Here is a 26,974-nt window from a genome sequence, read left to right on the forward strand (position 1 = left end):
CTCAAGCAGGAGTGTTAACCCTTACCTGAAAGGGGCGAGGGTCCAATGAGATGCCCTGTAGAGCTACATCTCAGTAGCTGACAGCTGACACGATGGCGCTGGGGTTGTGTGATTCTAAGATGGGGACCCTCTGACACATCAGGGGACACAGAGCATCGAACAGGAGAAATCAACCAGACTGCTTCCCGTCTCCGAGGCCCACTCCTGCTGGACGCGCCACGTCCACCCCCGGGCCTTCTGTGCTGCCTCGGCCTCCATCCGCCCACCTTGCGCCCCAGCTGCGCGCTAGGACAATTCCAGCCCGGCGCGCCGCGTGCTGGCCGGGCTGCTGTGCGCTCTCGCCCGCAGGCCGTGCCGCTGAGCCCCCAGACCGGGCTCGGGGGTCTGGGATTCAGTGGGGGAGGAGCTTTCTCCAGCTCAACTGGGTCTCCCTGCCCCGGAGAGACCACAGAACATCCAAAGAGCGCTCCTCCGGCCTGGAGCGTGGGGACTGGTCCTTCCCGTCCCCTCCCCCGCGGGACAAAGACCCGGCCTTCCCCATTCTTCCTGCCATCGGCGGCTCACTTGGTGGCACAAGATCCGCGGGGGCTGTGGAGAGACGCCCCCACCCCGCGCCCCGGCGCGCCTCCAGCTCCTGCAGACCCGGTAAGTGGGCGCCCCTCCGCCGCCGCCCCGCACCTTCCCGGCGGGGTCGCTGCGCGCCCGGACCTGGCGGGACCCCTGGAACCAGCGCCCGCGACGCCCGGGGACTCAGGAAACGCCCGCGGCAGACAAAGGGCCGGGGTCCCCAGCGCCGCCCTGAGCCCGGGGGCGCCCGCCCGCCCGGCCCGCGCCGCCCAGCGAGCGTCTCCTTATTTGGTCAAATGACACGCGGGGTTCTCCGGGCGGGGCGCGCCTCTCCGCGGGCCCAGCCGCGCGGACCTCCGCTGCCGTCCTTCCTCTGTCCGCGAGCCGCCGCGCGGTGAGTGAGCTCCAGGCGGGCCAGGGACTGGGGGCCGGCGGTAGGGGACCGGGGAACAAGGGAGCCCCGGAGGAGGAGGGAGATCTGCGGACAATGTGGCTGGGGGTGGTGGGGGACCTGGGAACAGGGGAGCCCAGGGACAGAAGAGGACTTGGGGACAGGGGGAGATGGCGGTGGGGGAGATCTGGGGATGGGACGTCTGGTGGTGGGGGTACCCAGAGAGAGGGCAACCGGCCATGGGGGGCGGAATCCAGGGACAGGGGAGTTGGCCCACGGGGACACCTTAGAGGTACCTTAGGTGGGAGGGACCCGGCCAGGGATGGACCTCACCTCATCCCGAAGGGAGGATGGCAGCCAGCCTCCTGGAGAGGGGGGTCACCAACCCAGTGGTCTTGGTGCACTGGCCGAGTGAGTCTGCTCTGGGCGCCCAGGCTTTTCCTGCGGGAGAAAGGAGTGGACCTTGCCAGTGACCTCAGGCATAGATCTGAACCTGAAACATCGGAGCAGAATAAAACCAAAACCGGCGTCTCAAGAAAAACACAGTACTCATCTTAAACTGACTCCTGTGATATCTTAGCATACCTGAAATTGCAGGAACAAAGTGTTAAATGTTTCTATAGTAAAGGAAGGAATAATTCTCTTGACTTTCAGATCCCCACTTGGCTTTCCATTCCCATTAGTCTAACCTGGTCACCTATGCTGCACTAGGGCACTTGGGAGGCAGTAACCCACCCAACTCTGGGGCTTAGAATCCCAAGAACTGTGTTTAGGACCCACCCTCTTGGCGCTAACCCACTGATGTGTGTTTTGTAATAATACCTTAGAGGGAGGAGGCTTTCATATCCTGAAGGTGATTTTGACTAAGAAACAAGTGAGGAGAGTCTGAGAAGTACAGGCATTCCTAGGCTGACACTTAAAGTCCTACAAAAGCAAACAATGAAGAATATCTCATTGTGCAGCTGTATGAATTTTTTCCGTGTTTTCCAGCCTGTATTTTTAAGGGCTGTGAGTTAATAGATGGAATGGGGTTTCCACAGTGTCTATTATCTGGTGTGCTTCGATGCTTCTGCAGAGCTGCGTGTTCACAGGGCTGTGTTGGCTTCCCACCAGCCAGGCACAGTGGGGTAGGCTCAGGTATGGACGTGCTTTGAGGCAGGTGTGGCTGGTAGGCTGTGTGCTTGGGCTGGAGCTAGGCTGCCTGGGCTTAGGTTCCCGTCGCTCCCCATCCCTCAACCTCAAGCTGTGTGGTCTTGGCCAGGTCATCTAAACTCATGGTGCTTCGGTTTCTACAATCTGAAAACACAGGAATGGTGGCTTGCTTGCAGGGTTTGTTATAAAGCCTGCACATCAGAAGCAGTGTATACAAAATGGATATTACCCTTGTTTTTACAGATACACTGGAGCACAGAGAGATCGAAGTAACTTTTCTCAAGGTTTCCCAGCTTAGAAACGGGGACTCCAAGAGCAGACCCCAGACTGCTTTAACTTGAGAGCCTGAGTTCTAACCACTAAGTTGAGGGTGGGGTGGGGGTGGGGGAACCTGAACATTTCAGTGAGGGCGTAACTGCATACCTTCACCCACGGTTGTTGTTAAGTCACTTCTAGTACTCAAAGAATCTAATTGTAGCCCAGCAGGATATTGAAAAAAAAAAAAGACTGGGTTCCGGAGGCCTGAGTTCTCTTCCTGGCCTGCCCTGAGGGCCTGTTTCCCAGCCTCTCGGGCTCCGGCTGCCTTCTTATCAGCAGGAGGCTGGAGGAGGTAGCTTACCTAAGCCGCTCTGACTCAGCACCAGGAGATAACCCAGTTCCGTGAGCTCCCGTGAACAGAATGAGCCGTTGGAGACTTCCTGGTCATTCACTTACACCAGATTTATCAGAGCCACATTGTCACATGGACTTACACTGAGCGGTCACTTCCTGAAGATGACCACCTGGAACTGAACGCACAGGCCCATCTCTAGGGACTGTGAGCCCAGTCTTCCAGAGCCGGAGGCTGGCAGTGACTTTGGGGTGAGTTATGTGAATGGCCTCTCTTGTCCTGACAGGTGGATTGAAGTGTTAGCTCTTGCGGTGGTTCATTTTGCGTCAACCTGATTGAGTCAGCTGGTGCCAAGACACAAATGTAACTTCTGGGTATGTCTGGGAGGCTGTTTGTGGATGCGATTAACATTTAATCAGTAGCCTGAGTCGCCCTGCCCAGCTGGGGTGGCCTCGTGCAGTCAGCTGGAGACCTGAGTAGAACAGAGAAGGCTGAGCAGGAGGGGACGCCCTGTGCCTGACTGTGGAGCTGGCACTCGGTCCTTTCCAGGCTCTGGTCACAGCTGGAGCTTCAGCTCATCCTGGGTCTTGAGCCTGCCGGCTTTTGAACTAGAATGTACACCTCTGGTCCCTGGTTCTCAGGCCTTCAGAGTCAGACTGGAACTTCAGACTCAAGACCTCGTAGCTCTGCTTTGCCAGTAGGTCTCCAGCATGCCAGCTGCTTGGGACTTCCAGCCTCCATAATAATATGATCCAATTCCTAATAATCAGCCTCTTCATATAATAGATACTTTCAGTTCTGCTTCTCTGGAGAACCCTGACCACCACCATTTCTCAGTAACTTTGCTTCACAATTCTCTCCATCAGCTCAGTTTTGCTTTTTTAAATTTTTATTGGAGTACTGTTGCTTTACAACATCATGTTAGTTTCTGCCGTACAGCAACGTGATTCAGCTTTTTGTGTACGTGTATCCCCTCTCTTTTGAACGTCCTTGCCGTTTAGGTCATCCCAGGAATCGAGCAGCGTTCCCTGTCCCTACAGTAAGTTCTCATTACTTATCTATTGTATGTGGTTGCTGTTCAGTTGCTAAATTGTGTTCGACTCTTCGCGACCCCACAGACTGCAGCATGCCAGGCTTCCCTGTCCTCCACGACCTCCCAGAGTTTGCTCATGCTCACGCCCGTTGAGTAGGTGATGCTATCTGACCGTCTATTTTATACCTAGCATCAATAGTGTATATGTAGCAATCCCAACCTCCCAGTTCCTCCCCCGCCCCATCTTGCATTTTAAAGATTCTATCCTCCCACTGCTACTGGTGGTCCTCACGTTCCCTTAGATGTAAAAAGTGCTTGCCCGCCCTCTTGGGTCTCTGATAAGCTGTTTGGGGGCAGCGTCTGGTCTGTTGATCTTCAGTCTGGTTCTCATGGGTGATTCTCACGCCCCGTCTGAGCTTTGGATATCACATGTCACTCTGCTCGTCGTTGGCCTGTGTAAGTGGTACCTTGCCGGCCCTAAGTTAGTTTGCGAGTTAAAGATCTCCTTTAAGTGTTTCTAAGTGAGGCCAGTGATGTCTGTGCCCATGGGTGAAGTGGCTGCCCTCACCAGTGTTGTAGGGCATCCTTGAAGCCTGTAAATGTGTTTCAAGAGAATAGGTCTGTCTGTGTTTGATGGTACAAGGTTTGGAACAGATAAGAATCAGCCAGTTTAGGCAGTGGTGGGAACAGCAGGAGGTGTGCATGCCTGTCGTGACAGGATCCTGCGGGTTGTGTTAAAAAAAACACCAAGGGGAGTGGGGCTGTGCGAACAGGGAGGGGGGCTGGTCTTTTGTGGAAGTTGGGGTCATAGCAGATGGAGGCAGACGAGAGTAAACTGCGAGCTACATTATGGAGATGGGAGGAGATGCATGAAGGTTTCCCTTTGTTCTTGTGAAACCCATCGTGGTTACTTGGGCTACACGTAACCAGGAACCGGAGGGAGACAGGCTGGGTTCCCCCTACACACGTTGATGCCAGTTGAGGACCCGAGGCTGCCAACCATCCTAGCCTGTGTAATTATGCTTGTCCTGTGCAGACAGAGCTGATGTGTTTTGAGATTAAATTGCCAGATAGAATCTTAAAGGTGATTTAAATTCTTTGGAGCTAGAACTAGACAACTCTTCCGGAGACTGTGTGTTTCATCTCAGTCTCCCAGGGCCGTTTTGTTCAGTACTATCCAAAAGATAATCCCAAAGACATCAGCTCACCTAACCCAAGCCTTGTCTCTCACACAAAATGTTTCTTAACACGATCATAAACGACTTGAGCTTTTTAAATGTTTCTGAAAGTTACTAGTTAATATACCAAGTTATAATACATTCATGACCCCTGCCTATATACTCACTGAAGACTCAGTAAATTAACCTGTAAATATACAAGTATGGCTGCCCAGGTGCCTCACTGGTAAAGAGCCCCCCTGCCAATGCAGGAGATGCAGGTTCGATCCCTGGGTCGGGAAGAACCCCTCAAGAAGGAATTAGCAGCCCTCTCCAGTATTCTTTTCTGGAGAATCCCATGGACAGAGGAGCCTGGAAGGCTACAGTCCATGGGATCACTAAGAGTTGGACGTGACTGAGCTCACACACACACACAATAGGTATAGTCATTCTTATCAAAATCCCAAAATGGATTGCAAAAGGATTTTAAATGCATTATAATACTTTTTAAAATATCAACAACATCCTTTGAGATGGTATCCCCTCTCCCTTTTAGCAGAATTTCTGTTTAAAAGAAACAATTCAGCTGGACTAATGGCAAGAGCTTTGGGGTGAGCTGGTCTGTGTGTCGATCCTTCAGTCCACAGAAAAACAAACTGGTGCATAGTGTTCTCTGGCTTCTCTGCTGGTATGAGAGCTTGTGCCTTTGGACAGAGACCTCTGGTTTATAGGCTACTGTGTCTGTGTGGGACACCCCGGGCCCCCCTGGTGCCTGGAACCTGGGTCTAGGGAGCTGGTGGTTCCACACAAAGATGTTGGGGGCATCTCTTGCGGGGTGTGGGCTTCTTGACCTAACCATCCTCATTTGGGAGCCATGCAGCTGTGTGCTCACATGGGTGTGGATCCAAACACAATAAGAACAACTCTACCCGCTGAGGAAGCAGCAGTTTATCTGGAAGAGGGACGAGGCCAGAGGCGGAGAAGAAAGAATGAAGCTTAAATCTGTTGCTTTAGAAATTGTAACGGTGTCGGATGCCAAACCACATTACATCTGGGGTTTGCTATGCAAAGTGGGTTGTTCACATAACACAGGCCTCGTTTCCTCTGGGGATGCTGCTCACATGTTTGTGCTCTGGGATATACGTGTTCACCCACCACCCATTGCGTGTCCATTCATTCATTCCCCGCGTGTCCCTGAAGCACCAGACCCATGTTTGTCACCTGGTGACACCCTTGCAGGACTTATGGTTGAGGGGTGGGGGGTACACAGGCAGTCAGCCTCCTGTGGTGTCAGGAAAACATTGCAATTTCAAATATATTCCTTAAAAGAGCCCACATGCCACAGACTGGTTTTCTTAATCCTCCCTAGAAAGCTCCAGATGCTGGTAAGCAATGGCGGTTCCCACCTGGAACCTGGCTGTCAGTGAAAGCTTCGTCAGGACTGACTTGCCGAGGCTGCATCGCCGGTTGTGGGACGGCTCCGGGGATGTTTGCAGATTTCTCGGGAGGAATCAAGGCCGTTAGACCAGTCTCATCAGGCAGCGTGGATAAAGACACACGGGCATCGTGGGGCCGGAGACACATAGCATCTCGAGTCAGGCTGAGGTGCTAGGTTGGCAAGGGGAGCACTGAAGAGAAGGCTACGTGGAAGGCCCACTGTTCAGGAAGGACAAGCCAGAAGCCTCGAACTCTGCCCCTCTCCTGATTCCTAGGGAAAAAAAATGCAAAGGGACTCGGCCATACATAGGCATGTATCCATTCTCCCCAGACTCCTCTCCCATCCAAGCTGCTCATAACATTGAGCAGAATTCCCTGTGCCCTATACTAGGTTATCCATCTTAAATATAGCAGTGTGTGCTTGTCCATCCCTAACTCCCTAACTGTCCCTTCCCCACTCCTGCAACCGTAAGTTTGTTCTCTAAGTCCATGAGTCTGTTTCTGTTTTGTAAGTTCATTTGTATCATTTCTTTTTAGATTCCACATATAAGGTATGTCGCATGATATTTCTGCTTCTCTGTCTATATGTATTATCACTCAGTATGATAATCTCCAGGCCCATCCGTGTTGCTGCAGATGGCATTATTTCATTCTTTTTAATGGCTGAGTAATATTCCAATATATATATATATATATATATATATATATACCACATCTTTATCCATTTCTCTGTCAGCGGACATTTAGGTTGCTTCCATGTCTTGGCTGCTGTAAACAGCGCTGCAGTGAACACTGGGGTGTGTGTATCCTTTTGGATCATATTTCTGTTTCTTCGCTGTTCACTGGAAACTATCACAACATTGTTGGTCAGCTATACCCCAATGCAAAATGGAAAGTTTTTAAAAATGATGCATGTTCTTCCTGGCTCTAAATGCCTTCCTCCCTCCTCCACTTCCTCTCCTCCTCCCTATTCTTCTCATTTCTCTTCTCTTTCTGGCTCTCACAGTCCCTCCCACCTCAGACTTCAACAGTTCTTAAATCTGAGAAGATAAAAATAGCTCACACGTACAAGCCTGTGGACCTTGTGGAGTCGTCATTTTCTGTGGGGAGCCCTACGTGCTCTCTAAACCTGCATCCTCACACCTGAGTCAGCACAGGTAGAGAGACTCAGATCAAAGCACTCTCCCTCCTACCACGCCAGGTACAACCCCACCTCCTACCATCACGCCTGCCAGCTGCCCCAGGACTGTCTACTCCCAGCACCGCCGGCTGGGCCTGCAGCCACATCTGTAAACCTGTCCCCTAAGATCAGCTTCTCGTTCAGAGCTGAAGGGGGATGACATCAGAGGATGACTTAACCTGGGGGAGGGGTAAGAACTCCTGGACACTGGGATCCGGGTTCAGTCCTCGAACGACAAGTCAGCAGTCATCCCTGAGGCCCGGAGCGTCCTTGGCTGCTGCTTTGAGCTCTCAGCATCTGTGCATAGGTGATGGTCTGAGTGTCAGGTAACCGACAGTGAGGGATGTGGCGGTTTGGCGAGGGTAAGCACGTTGTGCACAATTAGGTAAAAACAAAACAAGATGTTCTGGTTTTGTTTGAGGAAATGATTCAGAAGTGGCCTTGGACACCCCAAAAACGTTTTGAAAGAGTCACTGCCTCTCGGTTTTGTCTCCCCCAACCCCACAGAGTGAAGTCCGGCTTCCACACGGTAAACCTTCACTCACTGCAGGCTACAGCTAACTGCCTGTGGGGCCAATCTGTGTTCAGGGTCACGGTCACAGGCCCTCCTTCCCTTGGCCTCTGGTTGTCTCTTCAGCTTCATCTTGACTGCTCTTGGAGTGACCCGAGTCACTCGCATCTTCCTGGGCTGTCTGCTCTCCCCACCCCGATTCCCGTCCCCAAGCCTCCGCTCTCTGCCTACATCATCACCTGGATAACTCTTTCCCGGCACAGGTAACATCTTAGGAAGTCTGTCCACCTTCCCAGGAGGGGTGACTCAGGGGCTGCTTCTCCCGCTTCCCCTGGTACAACTTCGGGTCTCTCCCTCAGGGTGCTGAGCATGGAACTGAGTCTGTTGGATACACACCATGCATCCGTTTCTCACTAGGCCACAGATTCTCATATCTTACTCATCTTTGTAGCTCCAGCTTTTGGGATAACATCTCACACAGTTCCAGCTCAGCTGATGCCTCTGGAATGAATGAATAACCAAGCATTTTAGAACTTCCCTGGCAATCCACTGGTTAAGACTCTGCACTTCCAATGTAGGGGGCATGGATTCGATTCCTAGTCTGGGAAATAAGATCCCACATGCCGTGTGGTGCACACCCCCCCCAAATTTTAAGTTAAAAAAAAAAAGAAAAAAATTTAATTGAACAAAAATAAGTCATTTTATAAAATTTAGCTGTAGCTAAAAATTTTCTCATTAAATAGAGGCTTAAGAAGATTGGAGTGTAGCCTGCCAGGCTTCTCTGTCCATGGGATTTTCCAGGCAGGAATACTGGAGGGGGTAGCCATTCCCATCTCCAGGGGATCTTCCTGACCCAGGGGTCAAACCCAGGTCTCCTACATTGCAGGCAGACTGTTTACCGTCTGAGCCACCAGGGAAAGCCCCATTCAAATAAATAAAAATCAGGCATTTTATAAGATTTAAAAGTAGAGTTATAGGTGACATCTAATGAAAGACTATAGTTAAAATTTTTCCCATTAAACAGAGGCTTAAGATTGAGAGTGTAACTTTGGGTACACAATGCTGTCATTTTCTGTTTGGTAGCATTAAGTTAAAGAACTGGTTTCAAACTCTGTAGGAGAAGGGAGGCTCTTAGATTCCTTAGGAGCTCATGTGCTGCTTGTTCTGAGACGCAGGGCTTGTGCTTCTTGGAACTCACTGGAAATGGGTTCAGATTCATGTCTGTCTGCTCTGCTTCTAATTAGCAGTGGTCTTGCTTTCAGCCCCAACCTGTTGGTTTAAGCAGAAGAACTGTCCTGATCAATAAAGCTGTTGTGACTCAGAGGAGATAAGGAGCAAGGTAGGAGAGAGGCCCACCAGCAGCTGAAACAATCTGCAGAAGTGGGGGCCGTCGGACCTGGAGGGCAGGTGGGGACTCACTCGTCCCGCTGGAAGCCAGCGTCAGGACAGGGCTGTGCTGGGGCCGCCCCAGCCCTCTTCATCCACCACGGGGCCCTCGTGTGCCCACGGTTCACTGCCTTAGATGACGTCTGTCACAGTCCTGTGCAGTCAGAGGAGGCAGAAGGCACATTCGAGGCATATGAGCATGGCTGGGCACTACCCCGGAGGAAACAGCGCCCCCTTTCCCAGCTCCAGAGCACAGGAATGGCTCTCAATGGGGTTACCGGTACAGCCTGTCTCCTTCCTGCAGAAGACTGGTGCTCTCCCAAACCCGCATGGAACCACTTTTCCGTGTAGACTGGAAGTTTGCTTTGTTCTAAGTGAGAGAGCTGTTTGGAAACCAATGCTCATATAGTCTTCTGTTTTCATCAATGTTCCTGGCTTCCCATTTTTCCGTCCATAAAATGAGATTGTTGTTTAGTCGCTCAGTCATATCCAGTTCTTTATAACCGTATGGACTGTAGCCCAGTAGGATTCTCTGTCCATGGGATTTCCCAGGCAAGAATGCTGCATGGGTTGCCATTTTCTTCTCCAGGGTATCTTACCAAGTTAAGGATCAAACCCTCAGTATCCTGCATTGGCAGGAGGATTCTTTACCACTGAGCCACCAGGGAAGCCCATAAAACAAGGTAGTTGTATTAATAGATAATCTTCTGGGTTGTTCCCAGATTCAAAAATTTTATTTTTATAGCCCTATCTCCTTTCCTTGTTCTTATTTCAAATCTTCAGATCATTATTCTTAAATTTGTGTGACCCGCATAGGGAATAAGATTCTGCAGTTAAATGACAGCCCCTGTGGAAAAATCCATAGGTTGGAAGGACGGTGCTTAATTCCAATGAACTGAATGGTGGCCACTTTCAAGGCCATTAACAGGGATTTCAGGAAAGCATTGCGTCTTCTGCCAACTTAGCAGCTGAAACCTAAGATGGCCTTAGGACAGATGATATTCATACACTGGGTTTCAGAACAAAGATGAAACACTCAAGAGCCTCATCTTGTGATGTTATCTCAAGAATATCCCGGCAATGTTTTCTTTAACTCCAGGAAGAGCGATTTAGAGGGATGGATCTCGCCACATGTGTCCAGCTGCAAGTTTAATACTTTCGGGAAAAAAGACTGTCCTATAAACACACAAGTCACCAAGTATGGGTGCCTGAAAGTTGTCCCTTTCTTTGCTTACAGTCGTCAGAATCTTGTATACACAAAGTACAAAATTAATAAACACAATGGAATTCACTATTATCATAAACCAGCCAGCAATATTTTATTTGCACCCCAGGGTATCATTTGGAATTTCACTCTTCAGTAGGTGGAGATGACCAAAAGTCGAATTGAGTTCCGTCAGTTTGTGAAACGTCCCTCAGGAGTTACGCAGTCAGCCCTACCTGAGAAGCTATTTCTGAAGCAGCTGGACTGTTTCTAATGGTGTGGAGGCACTTCTCCACACCTGGGCTTCCCAGGGTAGACGGGCTCTTTGTGGGGTGGTTCTGACATGTTGGTGCAGGAACCACACGGGAGGAGGAGGAGAAGGCCTGCCTCCCTCTATCCCCACCCAGTCCGTTCTGCTCACGCACACGCCACACTCATCCTGGAAAAATGCAAGTCGAGGTGTCACCTGGGGAGACGGTTGATTGTGGTCACTGAGTTTCCTACCGTGATAATCCCTGTGCCTGGAAGCCAGCCTTTCTCTGTGTCCTGCTAGCTGGCTGCCTGGGCTGCGGTGGGAGGAGTGAGGTGGGGGCGGGGGTGGCTCCTCTCTTGGGGAGCGGGGGGTGGCAGTGTGCTTCCTGGTGTGACCGGTCCAGGTGTGCTCCCTTGGCCTCAGGTTTCCAGCGCCAAAGACCCTCCCCTGGCTTCTGTGGTCTCTCCTTATTCAAATTCATGAATCATAGAGGAGCGCATGGAAAGTCTTTTTATAGAAATGAGCATGTTGTTTCTATCCCTGCCGAGCTATTCTGGGGGCAGGAGATGGGGAAGATGCGAGGTGCAGTTCCATCCTGTCTGGGGCAGGCACTCCTCCTGGGGGATGAGGGCTCTGGCTCCAACTCTTGTCTTGTGTCCAACATCAAGATCACTTTTTCTGACACGGTCACCAAGAACTAGGACTTTTAAGGAAGCGGAATGGGCTCAGACACAGAACTGCCCCCAAATAATTTTTTTTTTTTTAAAGTACCGTTGAAAATGACAAGGCGTTTCAGGGGTGTTGATTGCTCACCCAGGAAACGCGCCACCGATGGTAAAGGTGATGGTCAAGGTGACCATGATGGAGGGGGACAGTCATGCCGTGTGCATGCTCACTGGGACCTGTCCTTCACTCCTGCCTGGTAGGTGACAGACATCCGGGGCCAAGATGACCGAGCGCTTTGACTGCCACCACTGTGAGGACTCGCTCTTCGGCAGGAAGTACGTACTCCGGGAGGAGCAGCCCTACTGTGTGGCGTGCTTCGAGGCCCTGTTCGCCAGCACCTGTGAGGAGTGCGGGAAGTTGATCGGCTGTGACTGCAAGGTACCCCGGCCCCTTGGGGGTCCCCCGAGCTCCCCACGTCCCCACGCTTCCCTGGGCCCCACGGAGCTCCCCACGTTTCTCTGCCTAGTTTGCACTCAAGTCCTGGTTCCCATCACCTTGAACACTCCTGAGCCCCATTCTGCTGGGCTGGGACCCTACATGAGCCCTTCCTAGCCTCCCCCTGCAGGCTTGGTCTCTGCCCTCTCCCAGTCGTGTCTGCTCTGGGCTTTCCAGGACGTGCATGCCTGGCGTCCCAGGTACACTTCTGATGGCCCCAGGTCAGCATCCTTATCTAACCAGACACCTGCCGCCCAATCCCTTGCACCCCTGAGGCTCCTAGCTCTCCTCCCGGGCTGACTCACAGGGCAGGTGTGCGAGGTCAATATTTGTGAAGTGAGTGTGGTACGGGTGACACGGCGCCCGCCCCTTGGGTGGAGGGTTTCAGAGGCTCTGCCTGCCCTGGGGCATCCGGGGAGCTTCTGGTCCTTGAGGGGAGGGTCAGCTTGTGTAGCTGCGGGCTGAGCGGGTGCAGCTGGCTCAGCTGCGCGTCTGCCCTGTGTCTATCTTGCGTCTCATCCTTCCGAGGGCAGGCGGTGAGCAGCTGGTGGCACACCAGCTTCTGTCTCTGTGTGTTTAGTGACAGTCTGAGAATGATTTCCATCTGGTGGGGAAGGCAGACTTTGCCTTGAGCAGAGACAAGGGGTGAGGGATGCCAGCCGCTGGAGCCTGAGCTGCAGTCACGTGTCCTGGCTCCAGGGCAGGGTGGGTCCTGAGAGGAAGGGACACGGGGACCCTCCAAACAACCAGAGCTTTGGCTACAACCAGGGGCAGAAGCAGCTGGTCTTGCTCACCTGAAAGCTGCCGGCCCTCCGACCTCCAGCTCCGGGGGATGTGTCTGAGTCCCTCCGCATCCATCCCCAGGCCGAGTGGGAGAGCTTGGACACCAAGTGGCCCTGTTCCAGCCTGGCTCTGGGTCTCACTGGCCATGTGATCTCAGACCCATGTCTTGACTTCCTCAGTGCCCGTCTATGTGTTTACAAACTGGAGCTACGACCAGGAAGCCTGGGTCATGGGTTCTCACATGTGCAGCTACGAAGCAGCCAGAGTTCTAAAGAGCAGCTACGTGTGTGTGCTCAGTCGTGTCTGACTCTTTGCAACCCCAAGGACGGCAGCCCGCCAGGCCCCTCTGTCTCTGGAATTTCCCAGGCAAGAATACTGGAGTGCGTTGGCATTTCCTTCTCCAGGGGATCTTTCCGACCCAGGGATCAAACCCCACTCTCTTATGTCTCCTGCATGGGCAGGTGGGTTCTTTACCACTAGCGTGACCTGGGAAGCCCAGGGAGCAGGTGCTGCTGGTATGAACTCCAGTCCCCTCTTCTCTGCCAACTGCACCCCTGTTCTTTCTGCAGCTCAGTCCCTCCCCAGGCCTCTTGAAGCTTCAACCTATCAGTTTTCACTAGAGAAACATCAATAAGAATGTCTGCTTTGAGGGAAAACTAATAGGCAGAGAAAAACTTATTATTTTCTAAGGGCTCTCCCTGGAAAAGACTTAAGTAGGTGAGAGGTTCAGATATTGTTCTGACAGAGAACAGCTCTGGGTTTTGGGGGTCTTTGGGAGCATAATTGCTTTGCAGTGTTGCATTGCTTTCTGTGTACAAGAAAGTGAGTCAGCTGTGTGTGCACATATAGCCCTCCCTCCCGAGCCTCCCTCCCGCCCACCACATCCTGCTGCTCTAGGTCATCAGAGCACCGAGCTGAGCTCCCTGTGCCACACAGCATCTTCCCACGAGCTATGTTTCACTCATGGTCGTGTGTCTGCGTCAATCCCAATCTCCCGATGCGGCCCACCCTCCTTTTCCCCACTCTGTCCACAGATCTGCTTTCTACATCTGTGTCTTTACTCCTGCCCTGAGAATAGGTCCATCTATCCGTCTTTCTAGATTCCACATATATGCATTCATATACCATATTTTGTCTTTTTCTGACTTATCAACTCTGGTTTGAAGGAGATGTTTTGGAAATTTGGGGCTAGTCATCCTTGGCTGGGAGCTAACGTGAAAATAAAACTAAAGTCACTGATCATTTCTTCAGTATGATTTAGTGGACAGGCCCTTGAAACTACTTATCCTTCCGCTCATGCTTTATGAGTAAACAAACAAGAATCCCCCCAAAGCGGCCAAAATCAACAAGACTGCTGCAGAGTCAAGACTGCTGCTCAGTCAATCACGCTGAACTTTTCAACCTGGATAACAGTCCACTGTGGAGTCTCAGCATGTGATTCTGTGCATTTGGGAAGGAAACGAAGAAGTGAACTTGCAGTTAGACCTCGGCATGTGGGGTTTTGAATATTTGGAACAGTTTTCTTGGCTTTCGGAAATAATTACGAAAATTGGCTTCGTGAAGAAAGCGATGGCAGGAGAAACGTCCCTGCCTCTCAGGAAGTGAACCCTGAGCCTGGCAACAGGGTAAGTGGCAGGGTTTCTGCCAGAGTCTTTCTTCAAGGATTTGAAAGACCATACGGATGGGAACGTGGTGGCCTCACTGACACAAAGCACGGGACATCTTTGCAAAGTGCTGAGCACGAATGACGTGGCACACCCCGGATACAATGGGGCCCTGTGGGTCTGAGGACTGGTTGGCTTGGGAATCAGCAGCTGAGCTTCTCCAGCCCGAGAGAGACAGACGGGGGGCAGAGGACAGCAAGGGACCCCACTGCCCTGGGCACCCCCATTAGCTGGGGGCTTGTGGGGTCCCTCCAGGCCACTGAGTCTACCCACGGCTCAGCCGAGGCCTCAGCAAGGGCAGAGCAAAGCCACAAGCCCTTCCCTCGTTAGGAGTATCTATAAAATGGGAAAATGGAAAATCTGAAAGGAAGTGTTTGCGCCTAATCTCACATTGTTTATCAAACATTTTGCAGCAATTTATGACAGTCTGTGTGCACAAGATTACCTTGCTAGTTTTTCTGGGATGCGTTGAAGATTTTTTTTTCTTCCTTTCTTTTTCGCCCCCTCATGCACTCTCTCTCTAGAGAACCTTAAAACAGGGGCATTCTCTAGGATGTTTCAAAGTTCTTGAAAGTTAGTCAGCAAGCCCCTACTTCTTAGCCTGGAACCTCTGGCATTTCGGTGGTGTCTCTGGGGACCACCCAGTAAGCTTGACACACAACAGAATTCAGCGAGACAAGACTAGCTCGGTACTACAAGACTGAAACTCCATTTGGAGCAGTGAATGCCGGCGGTGAGAAGACTCACTCAGAGCCCAGTTTACAGACACACGTTTAGAGCAGGCACTGGGCACCTGATTCAGGCACCAGGTCGGATCACCTAACCAGACCAGATGCCTCGGCCTTTCTGTGCCGATTTCCAGTCCAGCCCCACGAGCCCCGAGCCAGCAAAGCCGGTGGCCTTTTCCCACCTTGGTGCCCGTGCAGTGTGGACTTTTCCACAGAAGGGAGTCCCAGAGGAGGTGGGGACGTGAAGTATTAACTTGACTCAGACTGACGTGTAAGGACGGCACGAGAGAAGGAGGATTCCCAGGGAAGCTGACAGTATGGCCTCAGATGGGGCTTTTCACAAGTGCCCCTGAGCAAGCTGCAGGATGTGGCTCTTCCAGGCGTGCCCGTGGGGGTGGTACCCAGGTCCGCAGGGCCAGTGTCACTCCTGGCCACACAGGCATCACTGAGCAACTGGTGTCCTAGCCGGGCCTCATAGCCAAGGGCGATGAGGGCGAGGGCCTTCGGAGGCCAGGACAGCACAAGCCAGGGTATGGGCAGGGAGAGGGGAGCGTAGCAGAGAGGAGGCTGGGGCAGAAGGTGAGTCTGGGTGAGCGTGCTGGGGTCTGCTTGTGAAGATGCTGCCAGGCCAGGTAAAGGTCTGCGCCCTGCCAGACGCAGACCAGGAAGAGGGGTGCAGGGGACCGGGTTCACAGCGTCTGAACATCATTCTGTTAAACTCGCTCACCTATAAGACAGGGATAAAACCTTATTCCATGGAGTCACTGTGTGGCTCAAAACAAGAGGACCTTAAGGGAATTTTAGTTAGAAGGGCCGCAGAGGCTGAAAGCACTGTTCAGAGTAGAGTGACTGAGCCCAGGAGCCTGGAGCTCTTAGAGGAGGGCCTGGAATCCGTCTTCGTCTCATGAGCAAACGTGACCCCAGCAAGTGACGCGTTGGGGCACCTGCTGTCACCATGAGCTGGGATCGAAGACCAGCATTAGCCAAGCAGTTACAGTATGCCCAGACTGTGGTCAATTCTTCACCATCATCTCTGCTTCACGGGTGGCATCTGAGGCTGGGAGGGGTCAGGTGACTGACCTCACCACCACCACCACCCCCTCACCCCCCGCCGTGCCACAGGGGTGAGGCAGAGCCAGGACTTGAGTCTGGAGCCTTCAAGTTTAATCGCTGGGATGAAATACATCAGGCATTCTAGGCACATGCTCCCAGGGGCCCCAAGGGCACTAGTGGCATGGCAGGTGTGCAGGACGGTGACTCCACGTTTCCCACCTGCCTGCACGTCAGGTGTCCTTGGCCTGGGGCTGTCGCCGCTGACTGCAACTGGAACAGGGGTGGGTGAGCTGTCGCCCCACCTCAGCCTACCCCCCTCCCCGCCCCACTGATGGTGATGCCAGCTTGTTCAGAGAGAGTTGTGACTCACCATGGCTTCTGAGAGTGTGGGCGTAGATTGGTATTTATCTTCAAGAAAAACATTTTTGTCAGAAGGTTGAAGAATTATCAAATGTCTTTGAATGAACAGTTCAGGGCTGTTGTGTGTTAATGCAGAAACACGTGTGTGTGCGCGGGTGCAAGAGAGGGCAGACAGAGGGAGCAGCTGTGCAAGGGGGTGAGGATGCCCCAGGGAAGGGATGGCGGGTGACTCAGCTTGGCAGGAATCTCGGCAGGATGGTGACCAGCCCTCCGGAGTGGGTGTGGGATGGGGTGGGGGGGAGTGGTGAGGGTTCCAGGCAGCTGCTGTCACCAGCCTGGAGGTCCATGCCATAGCCAGGGTGTGATCAGTCCCTCCCTTGAATGCAGGACGTGGGACTCGGGACAGCGAGCGACCAAATGACCAACAGCCTCAGGAGGGTGGAGGCCAGGAGCTGGACCTCCCTCTGGAGGATCTAGTCAGGACAGGGTGGTAGTATCAGATTTAGAGGGAACTTTCTAGTGTCAAGGGGGCTTTCTTAGTGGCTCAGTTGGTAGAGAATCTGCCTATAATACAGGAGACCCAGGTTTGATCCCTGGGGTCAGGAAGATCCCCTGGAAAAGGGAATGGCAACCCACTCGAGTATTCTTGCCTGGGGAATCCCATGGACAGAGGAGCCTAGTGGGCCACAGTCCATGGTGGTGCAGAGTCAACTTAGCACACACGCACGCAGGGTGTGTCAGAATTTCTTTCATTTTTGAGGCTGTGAATAACGGTCCATGTTTGTCCATCACTATCTGTCCACTCCATGATGGACACTTTGGTGGCTTCCACCTTTTGGCTTCTGTGAATCTGGGTCTACAGATTCCCACTTTCAGTTCTCTGGGACATGTACCTAGAAGTGGAATTGCTGGGTCATGGTGTAATTCTCTGTTTAATTTTTTGAGGAACTGCCTGCCATACTGTTCTCCATACCAAAAAGAAAAAATTGTTAAATGCATTTATTCCATAATCAGCATTACAACAGTGATCACGTGATCCAAACCCAAACTCGTCTTTAATTAGGCTGATTACTGTCCTCAGTGGACAGGACCTTAGATGGTTTGTCGACTTTATTCAAATTCTCAACAAAGACAGCTGAACTGCACTCACTTGGGCACATTCATCTGGCCTCCTGGTCCAGCCCAGTGGGAACTCTCCTAGCCAGCGCCCCTCAGTCTGGCCCTCCTGGTCTGCGCCCCTTCTCTGCCCAGCTCACGCATCCTCTGGTCTTTGATGTTCAGCTGGTGGCACTTCCTGGAAGTATTCTACTCCAGGTTGACCCAGGTCCCCCACCCCAGCCTCTGTCTCTGAGGTTCCCGCAGCAGAGCCTCCCTCCCCTGGGAATCACAACCACCCCCTCGGGCATGGTTGGGTTCGCCCCGCGTGCTTGTGGCCAGTGGACCCCCAAGGTCTGTGTGTCCAGGAGAAGCACCGATGGGTTTCATGTGCAGCTCCTCTTTCTTACAGACAGATCCCAGGGAAGGCCACCTGTTTTTCAGAAGCTTCTAAACAGTGGCTCCGTACCCCACCTGACCCATTCCAGCCCCTCGAGTTCCATTTCCCTGCCTCCGGGTCCCGCTCACGTCTGTCTCTCTGCTCCGGGTCTGCAGGACTTGTCTTACAAGGACCGGCATTGGCACGAGGCCTGTTTCCATTGCTCACGGTGCCGGGGTTCCCTCGTGGACAAGCCGTTCGCTGCCAAGGAGGACCAGCTGCTCTGCACTGACTGCTACTCGCAGGAGTACTCCTCGCGATGCCAGGAGTGCAAGAAGAGCATCATGCCAGGTGGGTGCCAAGATCCTGCCTTTTGCACACACGCAAAGTTCCCCAAGCCCTAACCCCCCAGTCCCTCCCCATGCCCCTCCACCCCCGCACACTCGTGCTGGACCTGGGGCTGGGTGCTGCGCCCCCTGCACGTGACATCCTGGCAAACTTGATCGCAGTTGGGTCTAGTGGCTGGTGGTGAATGACCTGTCTGTTGATGGGGGAGGATGGGACTGTGTCTCTTGCTTTTGGAAGGGGGGAAATCTTTGCTTTATGGGAGAGAGGAATCTTCTTTTAAAGAATAGAATGGACAGAAATGCTATATGAAATTTTTCAACACAGTATTCAAAAAATGAATCTTGTTAGACACACAAAACGAGGGCAAGAAGAACCTGAGATCTGGACCCTGCATAGTTCATTGGCCACGGAGGGTCAGTGATGTCCTCTGTATGACCAGTAAGGGGCGACTGGACAGTAACCTTGCCAGACTTAGCGAATAAAATACAGGACTCCCAGGTAAATTGGAATTTCAGCTGATTCCACCTGAGACCTCATTAATCTGGCTTCTCTGCCAGAGAGCCACATAAAATCAACAGAGGGCTCTGTCTTTTGACTGTCTTTTGGGGTGTGGCCCCCAAACCAGGCTCGGGGTGGTGGGAGCAGGGCACAGGTCTAGGGTCCCCAGCACTTGGGAAGCTGGATGCTGCTGCCTGGGGAGCCCTCAAACTGCTCAAGAGTGTCTGTCCTCAAGATGGCTTCTTAGAGGATGTGCTTCCTTCAGTTCTGAGAAGCTTTAGAATTAAGGGCACACTTACCAAGAGAACCCAACCCAGAGCAATAATATTGTGTTAAATAATCTGATAAAGCATGAGTGAAATTTAGGAAAAAAATTGGTCTCAAGAATGTATAAATTTTTTGATTCTAACTAAAAGTGTGCAATTGAGTGATTTAGGTTTGTGGATTTTCTTAATCTATAAATGTTTTTGACATTTAAGATACCTAAGTTTTTGAGGCTGTGAATAATGGCCCATGTTTGTCCATCATTATCTGTCCACTGTATTTATATATTTAGCTCACGTCATCAACAATTACTTAAGAACTTGAGCTCCAGTTTGCCAAGGTCCTCCTTGGCATTGAACTTAGAAGGGATAACAAATACATTAAATTTTGTTGTTCAGTCGCTGAGTCCTGTCTGACTCTTTGCAACCCCGTGGACTGCAGCACTCCAGGCTTCTCTGTCCTTCACCATCTTCTGGAGTTTGCTCAGACTCATGTCCATTAACTCGGTGATGCCATCCAACCATCTCATCCTCTGTTGCCCCCTTCTCCACTTGCCTGCAATCTTTTCCAGCATCGGGATCATTAAATTCTAAGTGTCCTTTTAAAGGACTTCACTACATTGGTGAAAGGAACCAAACATAAAGTCATGCCCCTTAAAAGTGATTTTTAAAATGTGCAGCATCCATGAACACGTTGATAAGATGTGCAGGATGAAGTTCGATGGAGGGTTTGGATTTTCAACTGCAGTAGAATGGATGTCAGCTTGCAGAAGCCTCAGTGCCCTCCAGAGTCACGCTAGTCCACACAGCAGCTGGCGTTGCGCCGACGCACGCAGAGAACTTAGCCTGAAGGGGTCATTTAGAGTCAGACTCCTGACTCTGCAAGGAGACTGACCCAGGGGATGCCCAGCCGCCGGGACCCAAGCCAGGGCCATGCGTGTGGGGAAAGACAGTTTCCCAGGGCAGCGGTCCAGTTTGGGAAGAAAAATGTTCACTGCCGTTTTGACAAAGACAAATATACCTTAGAGTAAGAGGTGAAGTTTTCCTAAAATTCCTGAGGCCACCAAGACAATTCTTGATTCTGGCAGGCTGGTCTCTGAGGACCGCTCCCCCCTCCCCCTGCCCCGCTTTCTCCCCGGGGACATGCATTTCACCATCTCTGCTGTTGGGGTTTTTAGGAGAAGCCTGGCTGGTATCTACTGTGATGGAGGCAGTAGGCCAGAGCAGGGCAGGCAGAAAAGGGGCCCTTGGGGATGTGACCTTTGAGCAGTCTCAGGGTCGACCTGATTTCAGCGGATGGAGAAGTCAGAAGAGGGCACATCTGGCAGAGGAAATGGACCAGGTACCAGAGGCAGTGTGCCCCAAAAAGGCCTGCAAAAATAAAACAAGTACTAGATACTGAAAGAAAAAAAACAAAACAAAAACCCCACAAAACTAGATCAGAGCACTAGCTTCCTTCCTTGGTTTGATTTTCAAAAGTGCTACAACCAAATCAAGATGAGAGCAATGCAGACTCGCAGTGCGGCTTCTGCAGTGAACTTGGATCAATAGGACAGGCGTCCCCACTCAGCACCCACAGCTTTGAGTCACCAACCCGAGGTACGAGGCCCCCGAGCCCATGCAGGGATGCTGAGCCCTGGCTCGAAGGTGCACTGCGGCCTCCAGGCAGCCTCACGCTGTTGCCAGCCGTCACCGGCTTTCAGATTCCTCACTTGCTCCTTTGAATCAGAAAGACACCGCTTCCTCCAGGAGGTGGACTCGGTCCCCCGGCTCCTCCTCATCTGGTCTTTAGAAGGAGGAGCTTTGCCGCCCCCTGCTGGCGACCCTGCACAAGGACCACAAGGTCTGCACCAGGTCTGGGGCACCCAACCTGGATCCGGGACCGAGGACTGGACATCTCCCTGAGCTCCGGGGTGGACAGAAGGCTCATTCTGAACATGCAGAAGACACGTGTGGTCTGGTTTGGGCGCTTTAGTGAGACTCACGGTCATCGGGTATTTATGGACAAATTCTTTGCGTCTGGGTTGAGTGATCAGAGGGAAGGTCAAGAGGTTAAAAGGTACAGTATCAGAGGTGTATATGGGAAATTAAAATCCCAGAGACCAAAGGAGATTTTGGTTCTAGAATTTACAGCAAAGTCCTTCCATCATTTTTACCTGAAATTTAATTGCTTGGTGTAATTTTCCCCACTTTCAGGATTCATTGCCTCACAGTTTAATCGCACAGTTTTGAAGATTGCCGTGTGCCCCCTCCCGCCTGCACACACATCCGGAGTGCTTTGTACTCTCTGGGAGATGGCGTCTGGGGTCTGAAAAGCTCGGAAGCTGAGAAAGTGATCCTGAAAAAATGACACCTGCTAAATAAGACAAGCAGGCCATGGTTCTGGAGCGATGCTCAGCTCCTTTCCAACCAGCTACAGTTTGGCCCATTGCCTGTCATCTTGACTGTGTTATTTCAGTCTTAGTGCTAAAAACTAGTTACCCAACACCTGCGTCCCAACACGAAGCCCCCCACACCCTGCCTCCAGCTCCAGAGCCTCCTCCCTCCTTGCTCCCTGACCTGAGTTCAGTCTCACTCACATATTCTGTCTTTAGGCTCTGTCCTTCAGGTGAGCCCAGGGGGCGGCCAGAGAGGAAAGAACCACAAAGCAGCACCCATGGTTGAGGATGAGCCAGCGGGTGGGTTGCGGCTGTGTCTGGGAAGACCTTGGTGATGAACTGCAGAGTCCAGTCTGCCCCTGAGCTGCCCAAGGATCAGGAACCCTTCTGTTTCTTCACCCAAGAAGCTCCTTCTCCTTAAGTCCTTCCTTGCATGCATGCTAAGTGCTTGCTAAATTGCTTCAGTCACATCTGACTCTTTGTGACCCCGTGGACTGTAACCCACCAGGATCCTCTGTCCCTGGGGATTCTCAAGGCACTAGAGTGGGTTGCCATTTCCTCCTCTAGGGGATCTTCCCAACCCAAGAATCAAACCCCAGCGTCTCCTGCATTGGGAAGCAGTTCTTTACCACTAGCGCCACCTGGGAAGCCTGCAAATTCTTCTGTAGTACTTCACAAAGGGAGCTCGCATACACGTTTCTCTTACTTAAACCATCTCTTTCTATAAACAGGCACATGCTCTTTTTTTGGCAAATATAGGGAAGAACTCCAAACAAATACAGCCCTCCCTGCTGTGAATCAAGCCTGGTGGTGGGGGAGGGGTGAACTCACAGTGTTTTCTCGAGGATTTCTGGTCTGCTTGAGAAATGATGTAAACCTCTCAGCTGATGGCACTTTTGCCGGAAGGAAATGGAATATCATGAGATAAGATCAGAAAATTGTTCAGTGGAAGTACAAGTGAGGCAGGTGGGTTTCAACCACGAAGATTCCTCACAGCTGAAGTCTGCATGGCCGGCCGCATCATGAGAGAGAGACTAAGGCCCCTCCCTGAGGCAGGCATTGGACTGTAGGTTCACGTACACCCGCCTGTTTCCACCTCGCTGGGAACCAGACGGGTGTTCATCCTCTGGTCCCTGTGCTCCAGATTCAAGATCCCCAAGGATGAATGTGAGCTGTGCTAGGTGTCTGTTAATACGTCACAAATTGAGAGACAAGTATTTTTTCCACTTAATGTTCATAATCGTCCTGTTCAACACGTAAGTATCAACTGTGTACAGATTCTGTTCCAGGAGCCAGGCGTGTGGCTGTGAACCGACTAAATAGTAAAGATGCTGGTTGAGAGGCAAGCCTTCCCAGCTGAAGTGACTCTATGTGGGTCCCAGGACTGGAGGGTGGCAGGTTCTCAGCGTTGGTCACTGGGCCTCCCAGGTGGTCAGTAACGACTCAGCTGCTGTCTCCTTGACCCCCGACAGGCACCCGCAAGATGGAGTACAAGGGCAGCAGCTGGCACGAGACCTGCTTCATCTGCCACCGCTGCCAGCAGCCCATCGGAACCAAGAGCTTCATCCCGAAGGACAGCGAGAACTTCTGCGTGCCCTGCTATGAGAGGCAGTATGCCCTGCAGTGCGTGCAGTGCAAGAAGGTACCTCGTACTCACCCGGCCTGTGTCTGTCTGGTGTCGGCGCATCCCCAACGTCCCTCTGCTCACTGCTCTCCTTGAATCAATGAGAAACCAGCCCTGGACCGGGCCAGGGAGGAGACAAGGAAACTGGAAAGGTCTCGGGGTAGGGGGGCAGTGGTGGAAGCAGACCCCTCATCATACTGTCCAGGGCTGTGTCCTAACACCACTAGACCCGGTAGGGAGGCAGGCACTGGGCTCATTTTCCACACCTTCCAAGAAGCCGGTTCCACCATGGTGCTGACCCCAGGTGTCTGTTAAGGCTCTTCCTTCTAACGCGCGAGTAGCTGAATAGACTTGAAGGAGGCGTACCTGGAGGTAGAGAGATGGTCACAGGGACCTGCCCGCGGGTGGTGCCGCCGAGGGGCGGGGATTGCCAAGGATGGCAGGTGGCAGCACATCCAGGAGGCAGCGGTTTCCCGGGCTGATACCCTGGTACCCCGGTCACAGACGGGGAGCCTGGTCTGCAGTGGAGGGCAGGCAGCTTGGGGCGGGGGTGGCGGGGGTGTGCTTGCGTCTGGAGAGCGTGTCTGGGGCGGGGACCAAGCGTCCTCCGGGGGTGTGGGCGCCGCGGGAGCTGAGGTCCCTCTACCTGCAGCCCATCACCACCGGGGGCGTCACGTACCGGGAGCAGCCCTGGCATCGCGAGTGCTTCGTGTGCACCGCCTGCAAGAAGCCGCTGTCAGGCCAGCGCTTCACGTCCCGCGACGAGTTCGCCTACTGCCTGAGCTGCTTCTGCGACCTGTACGCCAAGAAGTGCGCAGGCTGCGCCAACCCCATCAGCGGTGAGTGTCCCCTCCGGGCCTGCATCACCCCCGCCCCTCCCCGCGGGTGTCGGGTGTTTAGACTGAAACAAGGCCCCATTGTTTCAGTAAAGGACTGCTTTCCCTGCACACATCCTCCTCATCTGCTCTCAGCTTCCACCACCCTATGCAGGAGAATCCATCCCGCCACCCCGGCCCACGCAGCGTCTCCTCCGTGTGGCCACGTTCCACCTCTGTTCTCCCTCATTCTTTACATCGAGAAACTTCTGAGCACCAGACCTGAGGTGCGCAGTGAAGGAGTAACAGAGATCAGTTCCCAGACGCACAGTGGGAGGAATACACACACACAGCAGGAGTCTCATGATGAGTGATGACCATGTAGTGCTGGAGCCCGTCCTATTTTTCTGAGGCTCAGGAGTGCCCCAACCTGCGCATGGACTCTGATTTAAACGTGGAGCCCAGCCCCTCGCAGTTGTAAGAAGTTCACACTGTCCACAGTGCAGGAGCCAGGCCGCCGGCCTCCCTCTCCATCTTCATCCGTCTCTTCTTCCATCCTCCGCAGGACTGGGCGGCACCAAGTACATCTCCTTCGAGGAGCGGCAGTGGCATAACGACTGCTTCAACTGCAAGAAGTGCTCGCTGTCGCTGGTGGGGCGAGGCTTCCTCACGGAGAGGGATGACATCCTGTGCCCCGACTGCGGGAAGGACATCTGAGCGACCCCCCCACTACTCCGACTCCCCCACCCACCCAGGTCCCTGCTCGCGCTGCACGCAGACGCTGTTTGCTTCCTCCGCCTGCACCGGGCAATGCTGCAACCCGGTCCCCTGGCCACTGCGGGACTTTCCTCTGCGCTTCTCAGCGATGCTCACCTGTTTAAGCCCTTTAATCCACACTCTGTGCTTGGGAAGGAGAAAACTCATGGGAACCTTAGGCGGGAAAGGTTTTTGACTTTCTGTAATCAAGCGAGACCAATCCGAGTGTAAAAATCCTTTAGAGTGATATCTTTATAAACGTTTCTTTCACGCGTATTTAAGTGCAATCAATTTGTCACAAACTTGACCGTTTCTGAACTACAGTAAAGTAATGAGTTGGTACTTCTGGTGTAACTTCCTGTCGTGTGGGGCTGAAAGCAAGATGATATGGCTTACAAGGTATCCAGGGCAAAATCTTTGCCAGGCGCAGTGTGTGATCTGGTGATGAAACATGCAGGTTCCAAGTATAAACAACACTTTGGGGGACTTCCCTGACAGTCCATTGGTTAAGACTCTGTGCTTCCACGTCCCCCTTCCAAGGGCCATGGGCTCAATCCCTGCTCAGGGAATTGAGATTCTGCATACCAGGCAGGTTCAATGCCTGGGTCGGGGAGATCCCCTGGAGGAAGAAATGGTAACCCACTCCCATATTACTGCCTAGGAAATCCCATGCATGGGAGCCTGGCAGGCTGCTGCTGCTAAGTCGCTTCAGTCTTGTCCAACTCTGCAACCCCATAGACAGCAGCCCACCAGGCTCCCCTGTCCCTGGGATTCTCCAGGCAAGAACACTGGAGTGGGTTGCCATTTTCTTCTCCAATGCATGAAAGTGAAAAGTGAAAGTGAAGTCGCTCAGTCGTGTCCAACTCTTAGTGACCCCATGGACTGCAACCTACCAGGCTCCTCCGTCCATGGGAGTTTCCAGGCAAGAGTACTGGAGTGGGGTGCCATTGCCATATGCTTTAAAAAGATCAATAATTTTTACTAGAAAAAAATGTATAGAGCTATTATGTACTTACTGAACTAGTCTTATTTCTGTCCTTTGATTAAACTGAATGCTTAGTTAAGGCTGGAAACAGTTAACAGCTTCCAGTTACTCTTAGAATCAAATTCTAATTCCTACACGGCTATGTAAATCCCAGGTTATCTGGCCCCTGCCAGCCGCGTCCCCCCACTCCCAGTTTCTGGGTAATTTCATAATAGGCTCCCTGCTCTCACCGATCTGAGCCACAGCGGCCTTTCTGCCATGAGACCCTGTCCACTCTGCAGCACCCCACTCTGCACCTGGCTGGTGTCTGAGTTATCCAGGGCTGGAAGCAAAGAACCCCAACACTTTCTGCTCCTCATGATTCCGAGTCTGCTGTCGGCGCTGGTCTCATCCGGCAGTGGAGAAGGGTGACCCATAGTCAGGGGTCTGCGGGGATGCTGACTGCTGGCTGGGACACAGTTCTCCAGTGGGCTTTTCCCACAGCTGCAGCATGGGTCCAAGCGTGAGCACTTGATTGGTTCCACACCAGCAGTCGGATGCAGGCTCTGCTTTTTATGGGCAGAGCAGCAACGACCACACAGTCCTTTGAACCCCACGATAAACAGGACTCTTCTCCTGAAAGCTTTCCAAGCTGCCTCCCCTTAAAGCACCATCTCTTCCTGGGAAACCTTCCCTAACGCTCCTTACCACCCCATCCCTCACTGTTTCACTGCAGTGTCCGAGCTTCTCCCATCACTGCGATTATCTACCATCCACTGAGCAGGAGCTTAACTAACTCACATCTTTTATCTTTTCTGCCACAACAAGAAAGACAACCGAGTTCAGTACAGACGGCACAAAGTACATCAGTCAGCAAAAGGCACTTTGGTAAAACTGATCTAAATGGAAATGAGATTTTTTTGATCTCTTCTGTCCAGACAAAAAAAAAAAGATCTACATTTAAGTTCAAGGAAGAAAGTCACCTGAGGCTTTTCCAAATTCATTAGTTAATTTAGAGCTTCAGTTTCCAACAGTAAAACATCAGCAAAAAAATAACTTTTTCAAAATTACTCCAGACACAAATCACCCCTCAGCTGAACCTCTGGTCAGTCCACGTTTGCCAGGAGAGCTGACTGAGGACACACATGGGGGCTGGTGGCTCTAGCCCTGGAAGCACAGGGGCCACCAGCGGACACCCCAAGGACCCCCACTCAGCCCCTCATG

General features: G+C 52.3%; 1 protein-coding gene across 3 annotated transcripts; it reads left to right on the top strand.

The window, feature by feature from the left end:
* The first annotated feature begins 508 nt into the window (after positions 1-508).
* On the top strand, positions 509-25,128 carry FHL2 (four and a half LIM domains 2). 3 transcript variants are annotated; one of them, XM_055399341.2, is made up of 6 exons: positions 509-645; positions 11,808-11,985; positions 18,281-18,455; positions 23,064-23,233; positions 23,868-24,054; positions 24,596-25,128. In XM_055399341.2, exons 2-6 carry the CDS (start codon positions 11,830-11,832, stop codon positions 24,745-24,747), a joined length of 840 nt encoding a protein of 279 aa, XP_055255316.2. In that variant the 5' UTR covers positions 509-645; positions 11,808-11,829; the 3' UTR covers positions 24,748-25,128. The 3 variants fall into 3 exon arrangements, with proteins under 3 accessions (XP_055255316.2, XP_055255315.2, XP_055255317.2); XM_055399340.2 differs by lacking the exon at positions 509-645 and adding an exon at positions 807-961; XM_055399342.2 differs by lacking the exon at positions 509-645 and adding an exon at positions 2,598-2,971.
* Positions 25,129-26,974: the final 1,846 nt, after the last annotated feature.

Source organism: Moschus berezovskii, chromosome 11 (assembly GCF_049115385.1).
Source record: "Moschus berezovskii isolate FMDL1 chromosome 11, NW_MosBer_1.0, whole genome shotgun sequence".
Lineage (NCBI taxonomy): Eukaryota > Metazoa > Chordata > Mammalia > Artiodactyla > Moschidae > Moschus > Moschus berezovskii.

Coding starts and splice junctions, on each gene's coding strand:
- FHL2 (XM_055399341.2), top strand. CDS start 11,830: ATGACCGAGCGCTTTGACTGCCACCACTGTGAGGACTCGCTCTTCGGC. Junction 11,986..18,280: donor TGATCGGCTGTGACTGCAAG/GTACCCCGGCCC, acceptor CCGGGTCTGCAG/GACTTGTCTTACAAGGACCG. Junction 18,456..23,063: donor CAAGAAGAGCATCATGCCAG/GTGGGTGCCAAG, acceptor GACCCCCGACAG/GCACCCGCAAGATGGAGTAC.